The following is a 17,093-nucleotide window of genomic DNA, read 5'->3' as shown; positions in this document are numbered from 1 at the left end:
ATTAATGGCACTGTGCAGAAGATCCAGTGAAATATGTGTAGAATGCTAATCAATAGGGTAGCACTGGATCTTCTGCACAGTGCCATGAAGAAAAGTCTATGATCATCATCCTCATTTTACAGATGTGAAAACCGAGGCTCAGAGACCTGAAGGGACTTGTCCAAGGTCACACAGTTAGTAAGTGGCAGAGCACAGACTCAAGCTCAGCACATGCTCTTACCCAGCAGCCTAAACTGGTTGTCATGTAGAAGGGGAAATCTCCCCTTCCCTGAACAGGTGTGGCTCAATTCTTAGCATCCAGACCTAGAAGGAAGATTAAGTCCTCCGGGGGAAGCTTGAGCCTCCCCAACAGCTGGCCTGCCCTGAGATTCTTCAGCTTCAGCAACACATTCCCATCCAAACCACCCCTTCCATCCCCAACACTTCTGTATGTAGAGAAGACTGGATTTAATTTCTACTTAGTTAATATTTTCCCTTTCTAACCCTGAAAGTGGGCTGAAGTATCACCAGATAACATTCTGAAAATAAAAAAAAGTACTCTTAATCTATCAGGTTCACAAAATACTTTTCTTTATATAAACAGTGTGCTCACATCTCCTTAAAGGTTTCAGTTAACCGTGTTTCCCCTTGAACTCTGTTAACATGTTACTCAGAACTCTGGAACACGTCTCAAGACTGGTCACCCTGGACTTCAGCCCCAGGACAGCAGGGCCTCCCCTTGCATGCCTCAGCATCGCCCATGGGCCTCCCTGGACCATGGGGAGATACAGACCTGGCCCACCTTGGACTCAGGCTTCCACCTGGTCTCTTCAGCTACCCTAGACATGCAAAGAAACTGCAGGACCGAGAGTAAATTCAGGATGTTCCAAGGGGAAGTTATGGCTCCACTTTATCTTCCTACTCCACCCCACTTTTTAGATGAAAAGACTGAGGTCCAGGGACAGGGAGATGCCTGAGGTCATGAGCAAAGAACACCACATGCCCTGCATTACTCATCCACATGGTGTCTGTTCCCGGCTCTGCCAAGAAAACCTCCAAGGTCATCTTTATGATCAGCAGCACGGACAATTCTCTGCCTCTATTTAGAGCCCCAAGTCCCCCAGCTCAGGATAGATGGCTTTTCTTTCTTTGGAAACAGGTCAAGGGCCCCAGACTTGGCATAATCAGTGTTTACAAAACACCAAAACCAAAAAGAAAGGGTCTCCCCAGCAGGCCTAGGAATGTTCAACTCATGCCAGAGTCCACTGTGACCAGGGTCAGGAGGCAGAGGGAAAGGAAAAACAATTAGCACGAAAGGAAAAGCTGAGCCATGAACTTAACTCCTCCAGGCCCTCAGAGAATGTTTCCTTTCAAAGCTCCTTCCCGTCAGCCTGCATCTTTGAAACCCTGCTGGAAGGTAGGCAGAGCCAGAGCCATTCCCACCAGGGCTCAGACGGCAAAACTGAACTGGAGAGGCTGGAGACGCTAAGCTGGGACTAGACCACTCTGCTTGGCTCAGACCACACGGTTTCTGGTTTCCCCAGCCTCCAACCTGGGGGCCCTGTCTCTCTGGATCCCACTGCACAAGGGCGGGCCCCTCAACCCGTGCTCCTCCACTCCCTTCAGTGTTTGCTGAACACGTGCTCGATGGCAGGAGCTGTGCAAGGCGCCTAGGGTATACACCTTGGTGAAGGTGTGCACCTCCCACCGCCAGATGGGAAGACAGAATTAAATAAGTGATGATGAGCCATGAGAAGGAGTGTCAGAGAAGTTGCTGGGACCTCAGGAGCATAGACCAGAGCAACCTGAATGAGGTTCAGGGAAGGCTTTGCTGAGCAAGTGAAGGTAAAGCGAACCCTGACAAGCAGGGTGGGCAGGTGAGGCGTAAGGGGAAGAGTGCACCTCCATAGGGATGGGTGACACAGGCTCATCCAAGGGCTGAGTCACTCTGAGTGTGGGAGGCAATGGCAGAACAGGCGGGAAACGGGATGCCAGTTCACTGACTGGGGGTTACCCTTCCTGAGCTGAATGGTTGGGGGTGCCAGTGATGGGGTGGGCATTGCAGCTGGACTCAAGGGAGCCCTGCCCAGCCAAGGGACCCGGGCCAAGACACCCACCTTGTTGAGCCGCTGGATCTCCTTTTCCTGGTACTCATGCTGCCGGGTGAGCGGGCTCAGCTGATCCTGCAGGTACTTGACCTTTTGGCGCAGCTCCTTGGCCTCCGCTGTCAGCTGCTCCTTGTCGGTCTGCAGGGAACACAGGGTTGGTAAGCTGGCTAGGGATGGCCTCTCCAGGAGGCCTCGGACTCCGTCCTGCCTGGCCCAGCTCCTACCTTCTCCGCTGGTCATCACTCCACAATGCTCACGTGCAAGGCACCTGGGGTCGGTGCAGTAATGTCCATCTGGTCCTGCCCTCAATTATTATGTGTCAATTTAAAATAATAATTAAAAAAAAGAAAAAGCAGCGCTCCGTTGAGTAGAAGACCCTGGATTCTGACACCAGTTCATCCACTAAGCAGTTGAGACCCCCGGCACTGCCACAGCCCTCCCTTGTCTAAACTTACCTACCTGTCACAGGTACAGGGTTCCTAACGTGAGTCACACAGAGGCCTCAGGAGGGCTGTGAGCCCCAAAACTGAAAGCAGAATTTTGTCTGTGTGTAATCTACCAGAAAGAAAAGCCATAGTTCTGACCATATTCACATGGGGGTCTTCTGTGATCCACAGAAAGCGATAAACTACTGATAATCCCTAACAGACACTTCAGCTCGTACAGCCTTGGAGCCTAGAGGGGAGATGACACGCCCAGAGAGCACTGTGGCGTAAGGCAGAGCGTGCTCCTCCAGAAAGAAATGAAGTACTGAGGGGCTAAAAGAAAGTTCACCACAGCTGAGGGAAGGCTTCCAGGAGACGGTTCCATACCCTCTATGGAACCAGCAGGGCTTCGCCACAGACAGTCAAGACTGGGATAGGCCTTTAGACAGCATCAAGTCCCAGCCCTGTAATATGATGGAAAACAAATGTCCAGAGAGGGGAAGTGACAAACCCAAGTTAGCTGGGGCTAGAACCCAGGTTTCCTATTCCCTTGCTCTCTCCCCTTCCACTGTCAAAGGAGGTGTTTAAACTAGAGGATGGCAGCATAGTGCAGTGGAAAGACAAGGCACATCCCAAAATAAACTATATATTCCTATGTGTACATATATGCGAGAAAGGTCTGGAAACGGGTGCACCAAAACGGTAACAGTGGTTCCCTCTGGGGAGGGCCTGGGATCATGGCAGGGGGAGGTAGTCCAGGGAAACTTTCACTTTGTAGTGTGTGGACATTTCCTAACTGTGTATTCACAGCATGCGATTAGGAGACCAGTCGCAGGGGTTAGTTTTCACCCAGCCCTGTGTGACCTTTAGTCAGTATGGACTGCAGAGGGCAGCCTTGGTCAGAACTCCGTGGCAATCGTTCTGGACTCCCCATCAAGAGGCTCCCAGATGGGCATGGCCTTTACCAAAATGCGTACTTATCTACAGGGCCACACCTTGTCATGAAAAGCCCTACCTTCCTTGCAGCTGATAGGGAAGAGCCTTCAGATTCCAGGGATTTCTCTCACCTATCACTGTTAGCAAGGGAGAGGGGCCAAAGATCCAGGATGTCTGGCTGTGAGTCACCAGATGTGACTGTGCACTCGTAAGGAAAGACAGAAGTGTTCTCCCTACCACACCTCTTAGGTAAGGGGGTGTCACAGACGCAGGCTGACAGCTCAGATAAGGCCCCTGGTGTCCCATGCTGATGGGAGGAACTCTGAAAGGCAATCCATGTTGAAAACGTCCATTTTGAAGCTAGGCAAAAGACCATGTCCAGTTCCCATGAAGGGGAAAACATGGTGACATAAATAAAATCTCCCGAGAGTCTGGCAGTCAAGTGGCCTTTCCTCTTTAAGCTGCTCCAAGGTCCTGATGGGCCTTGGCTGGTCTCAGTCATACATATGACTGGGCAGATACTACTTCAGGGGACCTGTTGTTTCCCCTCAAGAAAGAATCTGGTCCCACTTATGCCCACTCTCTGATCTCTGTAACTTCTTCTTCATAGTACTTTTTTTTTTGAGACAGGGTCTCATTCTGTCGCCCAAGCTAGAGTGCAGTGACGCAATCTCAGTTCACTGCAACCTCCACCTTCCAGGTTCAAGCGATTCTCGTGCCTCAGTCTCCTGAGTAGCTGGGACTACAGACATGCGCTACCATGCCCAGTTAATTTTTGTATTTTTATTAGAGATGGGGTTTCACCATGTTGGCCAGGCTGGTCTCGAGCTCCTGACCTCAGGTGATCTGCCTACCTTGGCCTCCCAAAACGCTGGGATTACAGGCATGAGCCACCATGCCCGGCCATACATTTTTCTTTTAAAGAAACAGGGTTTTACTCTGTTGTCCAGTCTGGAGTGCAGCGGCATGATTGCAACTCACTGCAGCTTCCAACTCCTGGGCTCAAGCAATCCTCCCACCTTAGCCTGAGTAGCGAGGTCTACAGGTGCACACTACCACACCCAGCTAATTTTTAATTTTTGTAGAGACAAGATGTGGCTGTGTCACCGAGGTTGGTCTCAAACTCCTGGCCTCAAGCAATCCTCCCACCTCGACATTCCAAAGTGCCAGGATCACAGGCACAAGCCACCCAACCTGGTCTTCTTTGCAATACTTAACACACTTTTACTTGATTTGCTTCTGTAATTAGTTGTCTGGCACCTCTTTCCCAGCAAGGGCAGGGTTGAGCTGTTCCTGTGGACTCTATGCCCAAGCATAATGCCTGAGACAGGCTCTGAGGACAAATGCCTGCATGAATGGATAAGTAAAGCTCTGTTTCATGTTGTAGCCCCTCCCTGGCAAATCACCATCACTACGCTGAACACTTAGCAGCATCCCACCCCACCAAGTGCTACAGAGCAGCCCTGCTTGGATCTTTTTTTTTTTTTTTTGAGAAAGAGTTTCACTGTTGTTGCCTAGGCTGGAGTGCGATGGTGCGATCTCGACTCACTGCAACCTCCGCCTCCCAGGTTCAAGCGATTCTCCTGCCTCAGCTACCTGAGTAGCTGGGATTGCAGGTGCCTGCCACCACACCCAGCTAAGTTTTGTTTTTTTAGTAGAGATGGGGTTTCATCATGTTGGCCACACTGATCTTGAACTCCTGATCTCAGGTAATCCATCTGCCTAGGCCTCCCCAAGTGCTGGGATTACAAGCGTGAGTCATCGTGCCTGGCCACCTGCTTGGATCTTTTATACGGTGTGCTTCCCTGTACAGTTCCCCAGTCCCTACGATTTTAATGGAACAAAAAGTTCTGAATAAAAACAAGAAAATGTGCAAAGCTGCAGTTAATGCAATCTTCTCAATTTTCAGATGGGAAACTGCAGTGCAGGGAAGGAACGTGCCTGTGTTTTTGGTCACAGAGCTCTTTGGCACGAGACCCCCAGGTCTCCTGACTCCTGCTCCTGGCTTGTTTGCTCCAGTGAACTCTCCGCTAATGTGGAGGGGAGCTGACTCTGCAGGGACCAGCAGTCACACTTGCCTCCTCCATTTCAATCTTGGACTTGGCCAGGAGAAGCTTGCGGTCAAAGTCACGCTGCTTCTGCTCCCGCTCGGCCTCCAGGTCAGTCACCTGCTTCTGCAAATCAGCCAGCTTCTGACGCAGCTCAGTGATCTGGGTTCAGAGGCAGAGAGAAGGAGTGTATAAGGCAAGGATGTAGAGCACTTCCAGGATGGGGGCAGGGCCTGGCTGCCCCTAGGCCCTCCAACACTGCCCCCACCGTCTCCTCTGGGCCATACTGGGGCTCAGCGTGGCCACTCCCCAAGGTTCAAAGCTGCTAAAGAGGCAGTGAGATGAAGATCAGGCATGCCCTGTGGGCGTGGCCAGGAACCCCACATTACCTTCTGCTCGTACTGCTGCTTCATGGACCGGAAATGCTGGTCCCACTGCTTGTTCACTTCCAGCAGCTGTGGCGAGAGACTGGAGTTAGCAGGAGATAAGCAGAGAAGGAATAAGGAGAACCAACTCCTGCCCCATGTACACCAGCGTCCCAAGGTGCGCTCAGTGTGTGTGAATAGTGGCTACAGACACTGTCTCCACCTCTCACCTCTCAAAAACTCAATGTTACTCAAAGTCGTTTACCTTTATCCACTGCTGCATTTTACCTTGCCAGGAAAGCAAGATTAACACTAAGACATGGAAACTGCATAATTCTGGTGAATAGCTGTGGAACACACACACACCTCTTTGGAGGGCAGTCTGGGGTTATGTATTGAAATTTCACATTTTCATCAACTTTAACCCAATAATTCCACTCTGAATAATTTAACCGATAGAAACACTTACACAAAGTGTGCAAAAATATATACACAAGGCTAATCATCTCAGCAATATCTGTATTACAAAAAAATCCAGAGACAAGTCTAAGCACAGAAGATAAGTTAAGTAAACAGACAATGTGCAACTGTTAAGAAAATAAGAAAACAGGTGGCCAGGCGCAGTGGCTCATGCCTATAATTCCAGCACTCTGGGAGGCCAAGGTGGGCCAATTGCTTGAGTTCAGGAGTTCAAGACCAGCCTGGAGAATATGGCAAAACCCCATCTCTATAAAAAATACAAAAATTAGCCTGGCCTGATGGCACGCATCTACAGCCCCAACTACTCGGGAGGCTGAGATGGGAGGATCACCTAAACTTAGGAGGCAGAGGTTGCAGTGAGCTGAGATCATGCCACTGCACTCCAGCCTGGGCAACCAAAGTGAGACCCTGTCTTAAAAAAAGAAAACAGAAAATAAGGCATCTCCCACACTTCCTCAGTTAGAAGATGACACTAATTATCCACCATACTCTTGATATAACAATTCCTCAGGGAAGAGAGATTTCAATTTTCAAAGAAAGAAACAATTCCTACATCATCAACTAAAGAAAACAAAAGGAGTATTGGCCCTACCCTTAAGATGTGTCATAAGGATCCACACCAATTTCAAAAACATTGTATATGATAAAAAATTACTAAGAATTGAAGGAATATAGTATATGTTATAGATATGAATAGACACTCTCAAAGGCAGTTAATTTTTTTTTGGAGGCAGGCCCAGGCTGGAGTGCAGTGGTGTGATCATGGCTCACTGCAACCTCCTGAGCTCAAGTGATCCTCCCACCTCAGCCCCCCAAGTATAGATGTGTACTACCACACACAGCTTATTTATTTTTTTGTAGAGACAGGGTCTTGGTATGTTGCCCAGGCTGGTCTCAAACTTCCGGATGCAAGTAATCTTCCTGCATCAGCCTCCCAAAGTGCTGGGATTACAGGTGTGAGCCTGACCCAGTTAATTTTATAAAAAAGAAAAGAAAAAATAATCTGTAAAGCAGTGTGTTTATATACATATACATATACATATACACACACGTATATGTGTAATTTTATTCTACTTTGAAAAAAACTGAGGGATATGCAACAAACTGTAATCAGTTGTGGTCTTCTCTAGGAGGTGGTATTCTTGATCTTTTTGTAATGAGCATTACATCACTTTTGAAATCAGAAAAAAAAACATTTATAACAATACAAAAAGAAATCTAAAACTAACATGCACATCAAGAAGCTTTCAAATGTGCGGGAGGACGAGGACAGGCAGGCTCGGGGTTCTAGAGAAGCACCTAGGCAGTGTGGAAAGGGGCTAGATGGAACAGACAGAACAAGTGTCTACCAAAAAGGAGCTGCACTTCGACCTCGGGTCTGGAAAGACTGGACTAGACTAGGGGTGTGAGAAGGCGGAGGAGGAACACATGTGAGATCCACGGGAAAAGGCAGAATGGACTGCAGCACAGGGACTCTGCAGTGTGGCTTCTCTCTTGGCAGCAGAGGGAAACTAAGAGATTCTTACGAACCAGCTCCTGCACCTTAGTGGTACTGGGGGACATTTAAACTACCTAAAGACCTGGCCATCGCCTTAATGGAGTTTAGGAATCCACTCAGTATTCTGTGGCAGGCTTCAGCTGCTGGCTGGTCCTTTTCATTCTTGCCTATGAAAATTCTTGAAATGGGAGTCTCAAAATATCTGCAAAGTAGCTACACCAATAGAGGCAGGTAGCCTTTTTTTTTTTTTTTTTTTGAGACAGGGTCTTGCTCTGTTGCCCAGGCTGCCATGCGGTGGCGTGGTCTCGGCTCATTGCAACCTCAACCTCCCGGGTTCAGGTAATTCTCCCTGCCTCAGCCTGAGTAGCTGGGATTAATAGGCATGTGCCACCACGCCCACTAATTTTTTTGTATTTTTAGTAGGGACAGGGTTTTGCCGTGTTGGCCAGGCTGGTCCTGAACCCCTCACCTCAGGTGATCTGCCTGCCTCAGTCTCCCAAAGTGCTGGGATTGCAGGCATAAGCCACCACATCCAGCTGAGGTAGCTTTTAACGTTAAAAATTTTGACAGTAAATTTATGGAGCCTCCAGACTAGTGGAAAGCGGCCTTAATTCTCTCCTTCCATGATGGGCCCTCCCTAAACCACCTCTCGAGGGTCCCTCCACTCATCAGTGATGCTAAAACTTGCCTAACTTACAACAACCTCTTTCCACCATCCAAAGTCTACCATGGGAGCCTGCCTAAACTCTGCCCCCAACAATGTTAGGCCATGCGCCACATGCCGCCTCCTCAGAGTGACCGCTGTAGGCAAACGGACTGATCAAGAGAGAGCAGTCCAGGTCAAGGAGGCAGACCTCATCCATGGGCAGGTGGGTCAGTGGTCACCATGCCAACTCCTCATGGTGACCTGGGACCTGCCAGAGCCAGGAGGCCAGGGCAAGCCTTTGTGCTGCTGGTCCTGGGAGGGAAGAGGGATCCTCCCACTACGGCCACCCTGGCCACCTACCTCACTGCGCTGCTGCTCCAGCATCTTCACCTTCTTCTCAGCTGCGCCCAAGGCCGCCACCTCTGGGACCTTACTTGCTGTCACACTAGCCTGGGGAGAAGCACAGAGGGGCCTTCACCAAAATCTCAATACAAATTATCTCACCCACTCAGTGCTCCTCTAAGGCCCCTCACCCCTGTGGCCCCAGTCCTCTGTCTCCTATCTCCCTACTCCTCCCACCCACCAGGACAGCACTAACCATCCCAGTCATGACTACGTCCCTTTCTAGAAGTCTACAAGGTGATGATTCCCCCTCCCTGACTCAGGGTGGCTGCCAGGCCCTCTCCCCTTCCCTTCTCCCCTCCCCATGGCCACTCTCCCTGCTTAGGTACAACCTCTAAGGTACTACCAGCCACTCTCCTCACCCCCTACACACATCGGCCAAAAAACTCTGTGGCCTGGAAGGTAAGACATTTGAGATATAGATATAGACAGATATAGCTATATTCATTCTATAAAACATATATGTTTTATAAAACTTTCATAAAAGTTAAAGTTACATAAAATGTTTATTTAAAAATATTTTTAGAAAGATGCAGAAATAAAGAACTGTGTAGTACACATAGATGTTTCCCAGCTCTGTCCTCTGTAAGGGGCTAAAGCAGAGACATCCAGCAGCACTGAGTACACCTAGTGCTCAGTAGGTTTCTAAATATCATTTTCTTTTTATTGAAAAGAAACAGGGCTGCTTTGAGGGGCTGGAGCAGATAAAATATAAGGTGGAGCAGATAAAATATAAGGTGAGTTTGGTGCATCTTATAGTGCCAGAAAGTAAGGAAGTGCTCACATGAATAATACTAAAAACAATAATAATAAAAGGGCATGTCAAAAGGGCACAGGAGACAACCTGAAAAAAACTTCTATGGCCAAAACGGGAACATTTTGAACAGCAAAATACATCACGATAGTATTGGATTATAAGTCACAGTATGAAATTAATATTCTTGAGTTCCTACTGATAGAACAAAATAGCTGAATACATAAATTAATGGGGAGAAGGGACAGCTCTTCCTTACAAAAGAATTCCGATTAATAAGTGTAGGAAGAATGAGTAAAATACAAAATCACCATTCCATTACTACAGGAATAACTGCTGCAGGTGGAGATCCACCAATGGACACTAAAATCAGTCAGTGAAAGTTTAAGGAAAAACAGAGTACTTGCATAGTCTCAAAAGTTGCTTCTCAAAAATAAACATTTATTCATTACAAAGGGAAAATTGGTCACTTGTTTGCAGAGAAACTTGAAAGGCAGCACTTGAGCAAGTGATGAAGGTTAACAGTAGTAAAACATTGACATCATGTACCCCTGGTCTGCTGGATTGAGAAATGTTCTGCACACTCTGATGTAAATAGAACGCGACCTCCGTGAGATTCTTGCCAAAACACATAACCTCAATCTCATCATGAGATCCAATCAGTTGTGAGGCATCAATCTTGACAGCAAATAAGCCCAAACTGAAGAACATTCTACAGAGTAACTTGCCAGTACAACTCAAAAGTGTTAAGGTCGTGAAAAGCAAGGAACAACTAGGAACTGTCACAGACTAGAGGAAATGAGAGAGATGAGACAACTGAATGCAATATGGGATCCCAGACTCCAGGCCGGCACGCGACAGGACGTGAGTGCAAATCTGATGAAATCTGAATAAAGTCTGTAGTTTACTAAGTAGTACATGCCGTTAATTCCTAGTTTTGATCATTCAACCAGGGTTCTACAAGATGTTGCCATTAGGGGAAGTAGAGGAAGGGGATAGGGGAACTCTCTGGACTATTTTTGCAACTCTTCTGTAGTCTAGTTACATCAAAATAAAAAGGTTTAAAGGTTAAAAAAAATAGCAAGTGCTGGAGTGAAACAGCAGACAAGGCCAGTAGTCCAAAGGGTGTGTGTCGACTCCATCTCCAAGTTCCTCTGTGATGGACACCAAGACCCTTGTCTTCTCTGGGCTTCAATACAATGAGAAGCTCAAACAGAAGAAGTTTCTGACATTGTCCTGGACTTCTGGCATTGTCCGCCATCATCCTGGAGTCAGACTCTCTCTATTCTCAGCATTCTCTTTCCCTCCACACTGCACCCCCTAGAGGCTTCGGGGAGGGCTGGGGGCAGAGCTTGCCCCCTACAGGCTCAGGCCTGTAAGCACACCATAGCACCAAGGAGCAAGGTGAGGGGGAGCCCTCCACAGAAGGTCACCCGCTTTAAGAAAGGGGACAGACAGGCCTGCCCACTTGAAATCTGCGGCATCTTGGATGGGAGCTGTGCTTGGCAAAAAGGTCAACAAGTTACTGGGGAAGGAGGAAGCGGGTGGACTCCAGGCTTTAGGGTGGCGCACCCTGAACCTCCACGAGGGAGAGAGGAGTCCACGTGGAGTCAGCAGAGCTGGCTGCTGGCACCAAATCTCCCCTAAAGAGCAACAGCTAATGTTCACTGTTTATGACACTAAACCTACTTTACAAGCATTGCATCACTGAATCCTTACAACCACCCCTTGAGGCAGGTGTTACTATCTTCATTTTACAGAGGAAACTGAGGCCTAGGAGTCTTATATGACCTCTCCAAGGCTGCAGTGCTGGTAAAAGGTGGAGCTAGTATTCTACCTGCATGCAATTCCAAGGCACACTTGTTGCCCCTCTGTAACACATGCCTCTTATGGGACAGGAGACCCTGGGACAGAAGGGCAAGTTGCTCCCACTCTCAGATAGGGCAGGAAGAGCATCTGGCTCGGGGCTTTCAAGGAAGATGAGTGGAGATTAAAGGGCACAGGAAAATTAAAGAGACCTGCCCAGGGAATTCCACACCTGAGACAGCTCAGAGAACCCAGGGCAGAACAACTGAGTCCACAAGTCCCTTCCACAAGATGGCAGACAAGGCAGGATCTGATTTGGGGAATAAAGGGAAGAAAAGAGGATCTCCATGGGCTGGGATTCAGAAGACCAGGAAAGAGCAGACTTTTGCCATTTATCAGCATGTTTCCCTGGCCGTACCCTACATCTGCCTGATAGCAAGTCACGCAGAAATCCTGATTATATGATGTCACATGACCTCCCCAAACCTATGGCCATAGCTATAGAATGGAATAATAGTCCCAGCCTTGCCTATTCTATATGTAGAGATGAGGCCCAAATAAGGTATTAGATTTGCAACTCCTGGATAAACTCTACATTGCCACACAGTAATAAGAAATTAAGCCATAACGGTAATTACTACTATTGCATAGGTATAGGGTGGGTTAAAGACATTGAGCCCTACTGTTCAGCTATTAAACCCCATTAAAGGGTGAAAAACATGTTGGTAAAGAGTTGGGACTCAGCTCTGCAGCAAGGGGAATGGTAACAACTGGGCAAGGGGTGCAGAGTCTGCTCCTGCTTGGGACCTGGATGTGGCCAGTGCTGGGACTAGAGGACGATGGCGGAGTAGGCCACCCCTGCAGCATCACCAGACCACACCAAAACTGGCCAACACCCTCCCCTGTCCACTTTAGAGGCTCCAGAGACACAATCCCAGGAGCTTAGCAGAATCCAAGGGAGCTTGCTCAACCAAACAACCTAATTCTGCCAGGTATATCGAAGATGTTAAACTGGCTTTTGGGAACCACTCTCTAAGACAGACCTTGACAAACTGGAATGTGTTTAGGGAATGCACCCAGACCGAGCAAATGACTCAACACCGCCTTCTATGAGCAATGGCTGAAGGAACTGGAGTTATTTAGCCAGGAGAAGAGAAGGCTTATGAGGCCCACAGAGCCACAGTGACTACCAGCAGCCTCTAAGCATGGAGGTCAGGCCAAGTAAAGAAAAAACCTTGTAATAGCTACAACCTTCTACCAGTGGCACTGGCTGCAGGAGGAAGTAGGCTCACTGTCACTGGAGGTGGTAAGCAGAAGCTGAGTACCAGCAACCAAGGATGCTACAGAAGGAATTTCTGACCACATACCTGCTGCTGTCCAGCCACCGCCTTCTTGCCTGCCCCTTCCATCTTCGGTGAGCCTGGCTGCCCAGACGCACCCTCTTTGTTGCTATTGCTCATCAATAACTTCTTGAGCTCCAAATTTTCCTCCCTGGGATGGAGGTAAACAGAGAAGTCACAATGCTGGCCCTGAGTTAAGAAACCTACAGGGTTGCTTAATGCTCACTGTCGCATGAGTTGCAGCTGAGCCCCAGGGAGTACTGCAGGATCCTGAAACCTGCCCTCAGGGAAAATCAAAAAGGGCATCTTCAGCCACCTTGCTCTCAATCTGTGGGCTTCCCTGGAGGCCTCTGACTGTTAATGGCAGGGTTTCCCCAGCTGTGGAATTTCTATGCACACAAGACCTTCAGGATAAATTAAATAACCCTGGATCACATTCTAGTGAGAAAGTGACACCCTTTCCAATCATCTTCACATTTCCTGTGTAGACCATGGAGACAGTGCGAACTTGGTGCTAACAGAACCTGGGCACTTCTCTAGTTACTCGCCAGTCTCCCTTGTTAACACAGAAGTGCAGGCTGCAGGCTCAGAGCCTTCAATGTGCAATGATACTTAGCCTGAATTTATTAACATTCTTTCATTTTCCTTGTATTTAGAGTTATCTTCTATTTATCATAGGTAACTCTGTTTTCCACTTACTCTAAAGTTTTCTTTATAATTTTAAGTAAAAATATGAATCAAATTAAAGTAAAATTCTAAGTAACTAATAAGACAGGTGATAGAGGATATTGTAAAATTAGTGATTTTAGTCAGGTCTGACTAAAATGTTTCTTTCTTTCTTTTTTTTGAGATAGGGTCTCATTCTGTCACCCAGGCTGGAGTACAGTGGCCCAATCTCAGCTCACCACAGCCTCGACTGCTCCTGCTCAAGTAATCCTCCCACCTCAGTCACTCCCCACCTCCCCCACCACACACCCCCACCCTCTTGAGTAGCTAGGACTACAGGCACACCACCATACCTGGCTAATTTTTTTGCTACTTTTTGTTGGGGCTGGGGGAGGGGTGGTGATGCATTTCACCAGGCTGGTCTCAAACTCATGAACTCAAAGCAATCCTCCCACCTTAGCCTCCCAAAGTACTGGGATTACAGGTGTAAGCCACCGTGCCCGGTCACCATTTCTTTATGTTCTATTTGCCAGCTGAGTTTCCACTTGAAAAGCCAATAAGTAAAGTGACTTTCCCAAAGTCATACAGGAAAGACTTGCATTCTTGCCTTCTAATCCGTGAGTCTTTTCCCCAGCTTCGGTTTTTGAATCCATGGATGGGGTCAGTAGGGCTATAAAAACCCCAAAACTGCATCCTTGGCCATCCAAAAGCAAATAAATTACACACTGATTCAAAATAACCAATGGCTCAGTAGTGAAACATTACTTCTGTGGCCATACTTAAGAAGTTTATATTCCTTCTCTTTCTGTTGATTCTAATAAGAAAAAGAAGACGAGGAAAAAACAGTGGCAAGTTCTGTCTATAACACAGGCCTTTCCTATATGTGCCTGAGCCCAACTGGTACCCAGCAGATGACTCATCCCCCAAATTGTCCAGGACCACAGTGCAGGCAGGAATTGTGGCCACTCAGAGGATGGAGAGCAAGGAGGCCCAAGTTCTTGTTGTAAGACTCCAATCAAGTCCCTGCCTCTCCCTGGGCCTCAGTTTCCCCTCTGCACAGTGAGGGGTCTAGCCTGCATAATCTCCAAGGGCTTGTCAAGCTCTGACAGTCAAGATCAGTGTTTCCCAAGGCGTGATCCTGGGCCTACCTCTGTCACAATCACAGAGACTCCTGGTGAAATGCAGGCTCCTAGGTCTTGCCTAAGACCTGTCAATTCAGAATCTTGCAAAGGAAGGAAGGGAAGGCATATAAACCTGTAATGCCTTTCCCTGACCCTCAACCCTCAGTTAAGTCTAAGCCCCCTAGTCCAGAGGGGGAACTCTGATGGTCTCAGGAAGACAGAGCAGGTCAGGATGGTGACCAGCAGGAGGCAGCAAAGTCCTGAGTCCTCTGGCACAGCCAGTTCACTGTTAACAGGGGAGAGAGGCAAGTGTTGGAGGAGGAAGGAAGTGCAATCTATGCTGATTTTCTTCTGAAGTTCTCAAAGCACTCTATATACCTCCCAAAGTGGCAAAAGGGCCAGAGAGAAAATACCAAAGGAGCCAAGGAGAAGGATCAAGAGACGTAACCTCCAAACAGGGCTCTGGGCACAGGGCCCCAGAGCCACGGTCCTCAACCCAGAAATCAGTGCTGCACACCAGCCCCTCCTCCTGCAGCCCCCACTCCTCACCCCTTCTCTGAGGGGCCTGAACTTACCGCAGCCTCTCGGCAGCCTGATCCCGCTGTTCCAGGCCCTTGTCCAGCTTGGCCTTCAGAGCCTCGTTCTCCTTCCGAAGCTGCTCACACAGGGTCTGCCGGCAGGGGAACAGACGGGATGAGAGGAAGGAGGGGGCACCTCCCAGGTGCAGATGGAACTAGAGGACAGGGAGGGGCTGCAGCCACCCCAGGGCCCAGCTCCTTATCCCCTTTGCCTGGCCTCACCCAATCCCTATCTAAGGAGCTAAGCCACTTGGCCACCCACGTGTCCTCTCCCTTGGGAGCCAACTACAGAGAAGCCTGACCAAGAATCAGCAGTGGGGCCTTCTGCTCCTCCAAGACAGACAGCTCCATCCCTTCTCCTTCGTCCCTGCTCCCACTGCCGAGACTCCTGTTCCCCACCAGCCTCCCCTGGCTGACTTCTACTCTTCCTTTGAAGTCTTAGTTTAAATCCCATCTCCTCAGAGAAGTCCTCCCTGACTCCCCCATCCAGCTACATTAGGCCAACTCTGTTATCCTTGCTCACAGCCCCCTGCTTTTACGCTTCTCAGCACCTGTGACAGATAAAGCTAAAGAACTGTTTGCGCCGCTGTTTTCTTAATATCTACCCCCCTTACTCCCAATTAATTCCTGAGCTCCCGGAGGGCTGGGACCCCTAACCATTCTCTTGTTCACGGTCAGATCCCCAGCCCCCAGCTCAAAGTCTGTGGAAGGAACAACATGACTGAACAGCCGAATGGACAAATGAACAGGCGAGTCCTGGGGGGCCTGGAAGACACATTAATTTGCGGGTGTGAGAGGTACCCAGTGTTGTCAAGGGGAAAGTCAGAAGACGGGGCATTCAGTCATGACCTCACTATGCCCTCACGCCCTCACAATGTGGCTGTGACACTTGGTTCCCTCCTCTACAAAAGAAAGACAACTGTTTCTGGTTTTTTTTTTTTTTTTTTTTTTTTTTTTGGAGACAGAGTCTCGCTCTGTTGCCCAGGCTGGACTGCAGTAGCATGATCTCAGCTCACTGCAACCTCCACATCCCAGGTTCAAGAGATTCTCCTGCCTCAGCCTCCTGAGTAGCTGGGACTACAGGTATGAGCCACCACGCCTGGCTAATTTTTGTATTTTTAGTAGAGACGGGTTTCACCATGTTGGCCAGGCTGGTATCAAACTCCTGACCTCAAGTGATCCTGCCTCAGTCTCCCAAAGTGCTGGGATTACAGGCGTGAGCCACCACACCCAGCCCAGGGACAACTGTTTTCTCTCTGCCTCCTCTATAGGGCTGCTGAGAGGGACAGATGAGACAGTGAGAGTGGAAGTGTCGGCCGGGCGCGGTGGCTCAAGCCTGTAATCCCAGCACTTTGGGAGGCCGAGACGGGCGGATCATGAGGTCAGGAGATCGAGACCATCCTGGCTAACACGGTGAAACCCCGTCTCTACTAAAAACTACAAAAAACTAGCCGGGCGACGTGGCGGCGCCTGTAGTCCCAGCTACCCGGGAGGCTGAGACAGGAGAATGGCGTGAACCCGGGAGGCGGAGCTTGCAGTGAGCTGAGATCCGGCCACAGCACTCCAGCCTGGGTGACAGAGCGAGACTCCGTCTCAAAAAAAAAAAAAAAAAAAAAAAGAGAGTGGAAGTGTCCATGAACCATCAGCCACTTGCTTATGTGTGGGGACTCATGTTGGGAGCTCTGTGAACTGGGGATGGAAGAGGGGTCACCAGACTCAGGGCCTCACAGGCTGGAGGGAAGGAAAGGTGCTGAGTAGCAACGCTAACATACAGTGTCAGCACAGAGTTGTTCAATCTTGCCACAAATCCTCACTGAGCACCTGACCTGTGCCAGGTACATGGCTGGGTGCTTCTCCATATACCACTTCACTGGTGCCTCACAACTTCCCCAAAGCTAAGTAACTCATCTCTATGTTAAAGGTGGGGAAACCAGGTAAAAT

At 48.8% G+C, this 17,093-nt stretch overlaps 1 protein-coding gene across 12 annotated transcripts in view; it reads right to left on the bottom strand.

Moving 5' to 3' along the window:
- Window positions 1-17,093, bottom strand: part of TNIP1 (TNFAIP3 interacting protein 1) — a 58,427-nt gene that overhangs the window by 6,934 nt on the left and 34,400 nt on the right. For all 12 annotated transcript variants that reach the window (XM_010373668.2, XM_010373673.2, XM_010373677.2 and 9 more), the window contains 6 exons: window positions 15,150-15,244; window positions 12,815-12,938; window positions 8,846-8,935; window positions 5,886-5,951; window positions 5,527-5,658; window positions 2,097-2,225 (listed from right to left, as the gene is read on the bottom strand). In XM_010373668.2, the coding sequence (XP_010371970.2) occupies window positions 2,097-2,225; window positions 5,527-5,658; window positions 5,886-5,951; window positions 8,846-8,935; window positions 12,815-12,938; window positions 15,150-15,244 (636 nt within the window). The remainder of the gene's footprint in view (window positions 1-2,096; window positions 2,226-5,526; window positions 5,659-5,885; window positions 5,952-8,845; window positions 8,936-12,814; window positions 12,939-15,149; window positions 15,245-17,093) is intronic.

The sequence above is a fragment of the Rhinopithecus roxellana genome, chromosome 3 (assembly GCF_007565055.1).
Source record: "Rhinopithecus roxellana isolate Shanxi Qingling chromosome 3, ASM756505v1, whole genome shotgun sequence".
Classification (NCBI taxonomy): domain Eukaryota; kingdom Metazoa; phylum Chordata; class Mammalia; order Primates; family Cercopithecidae; genus Rhinopithecus; species Rhinopithecus roxellana.
The sequence above is the reverse complement of the archived record's forward strand: the minus strand, read 5'-3'. Positions and strand labels throughout refer to the sequence as shown.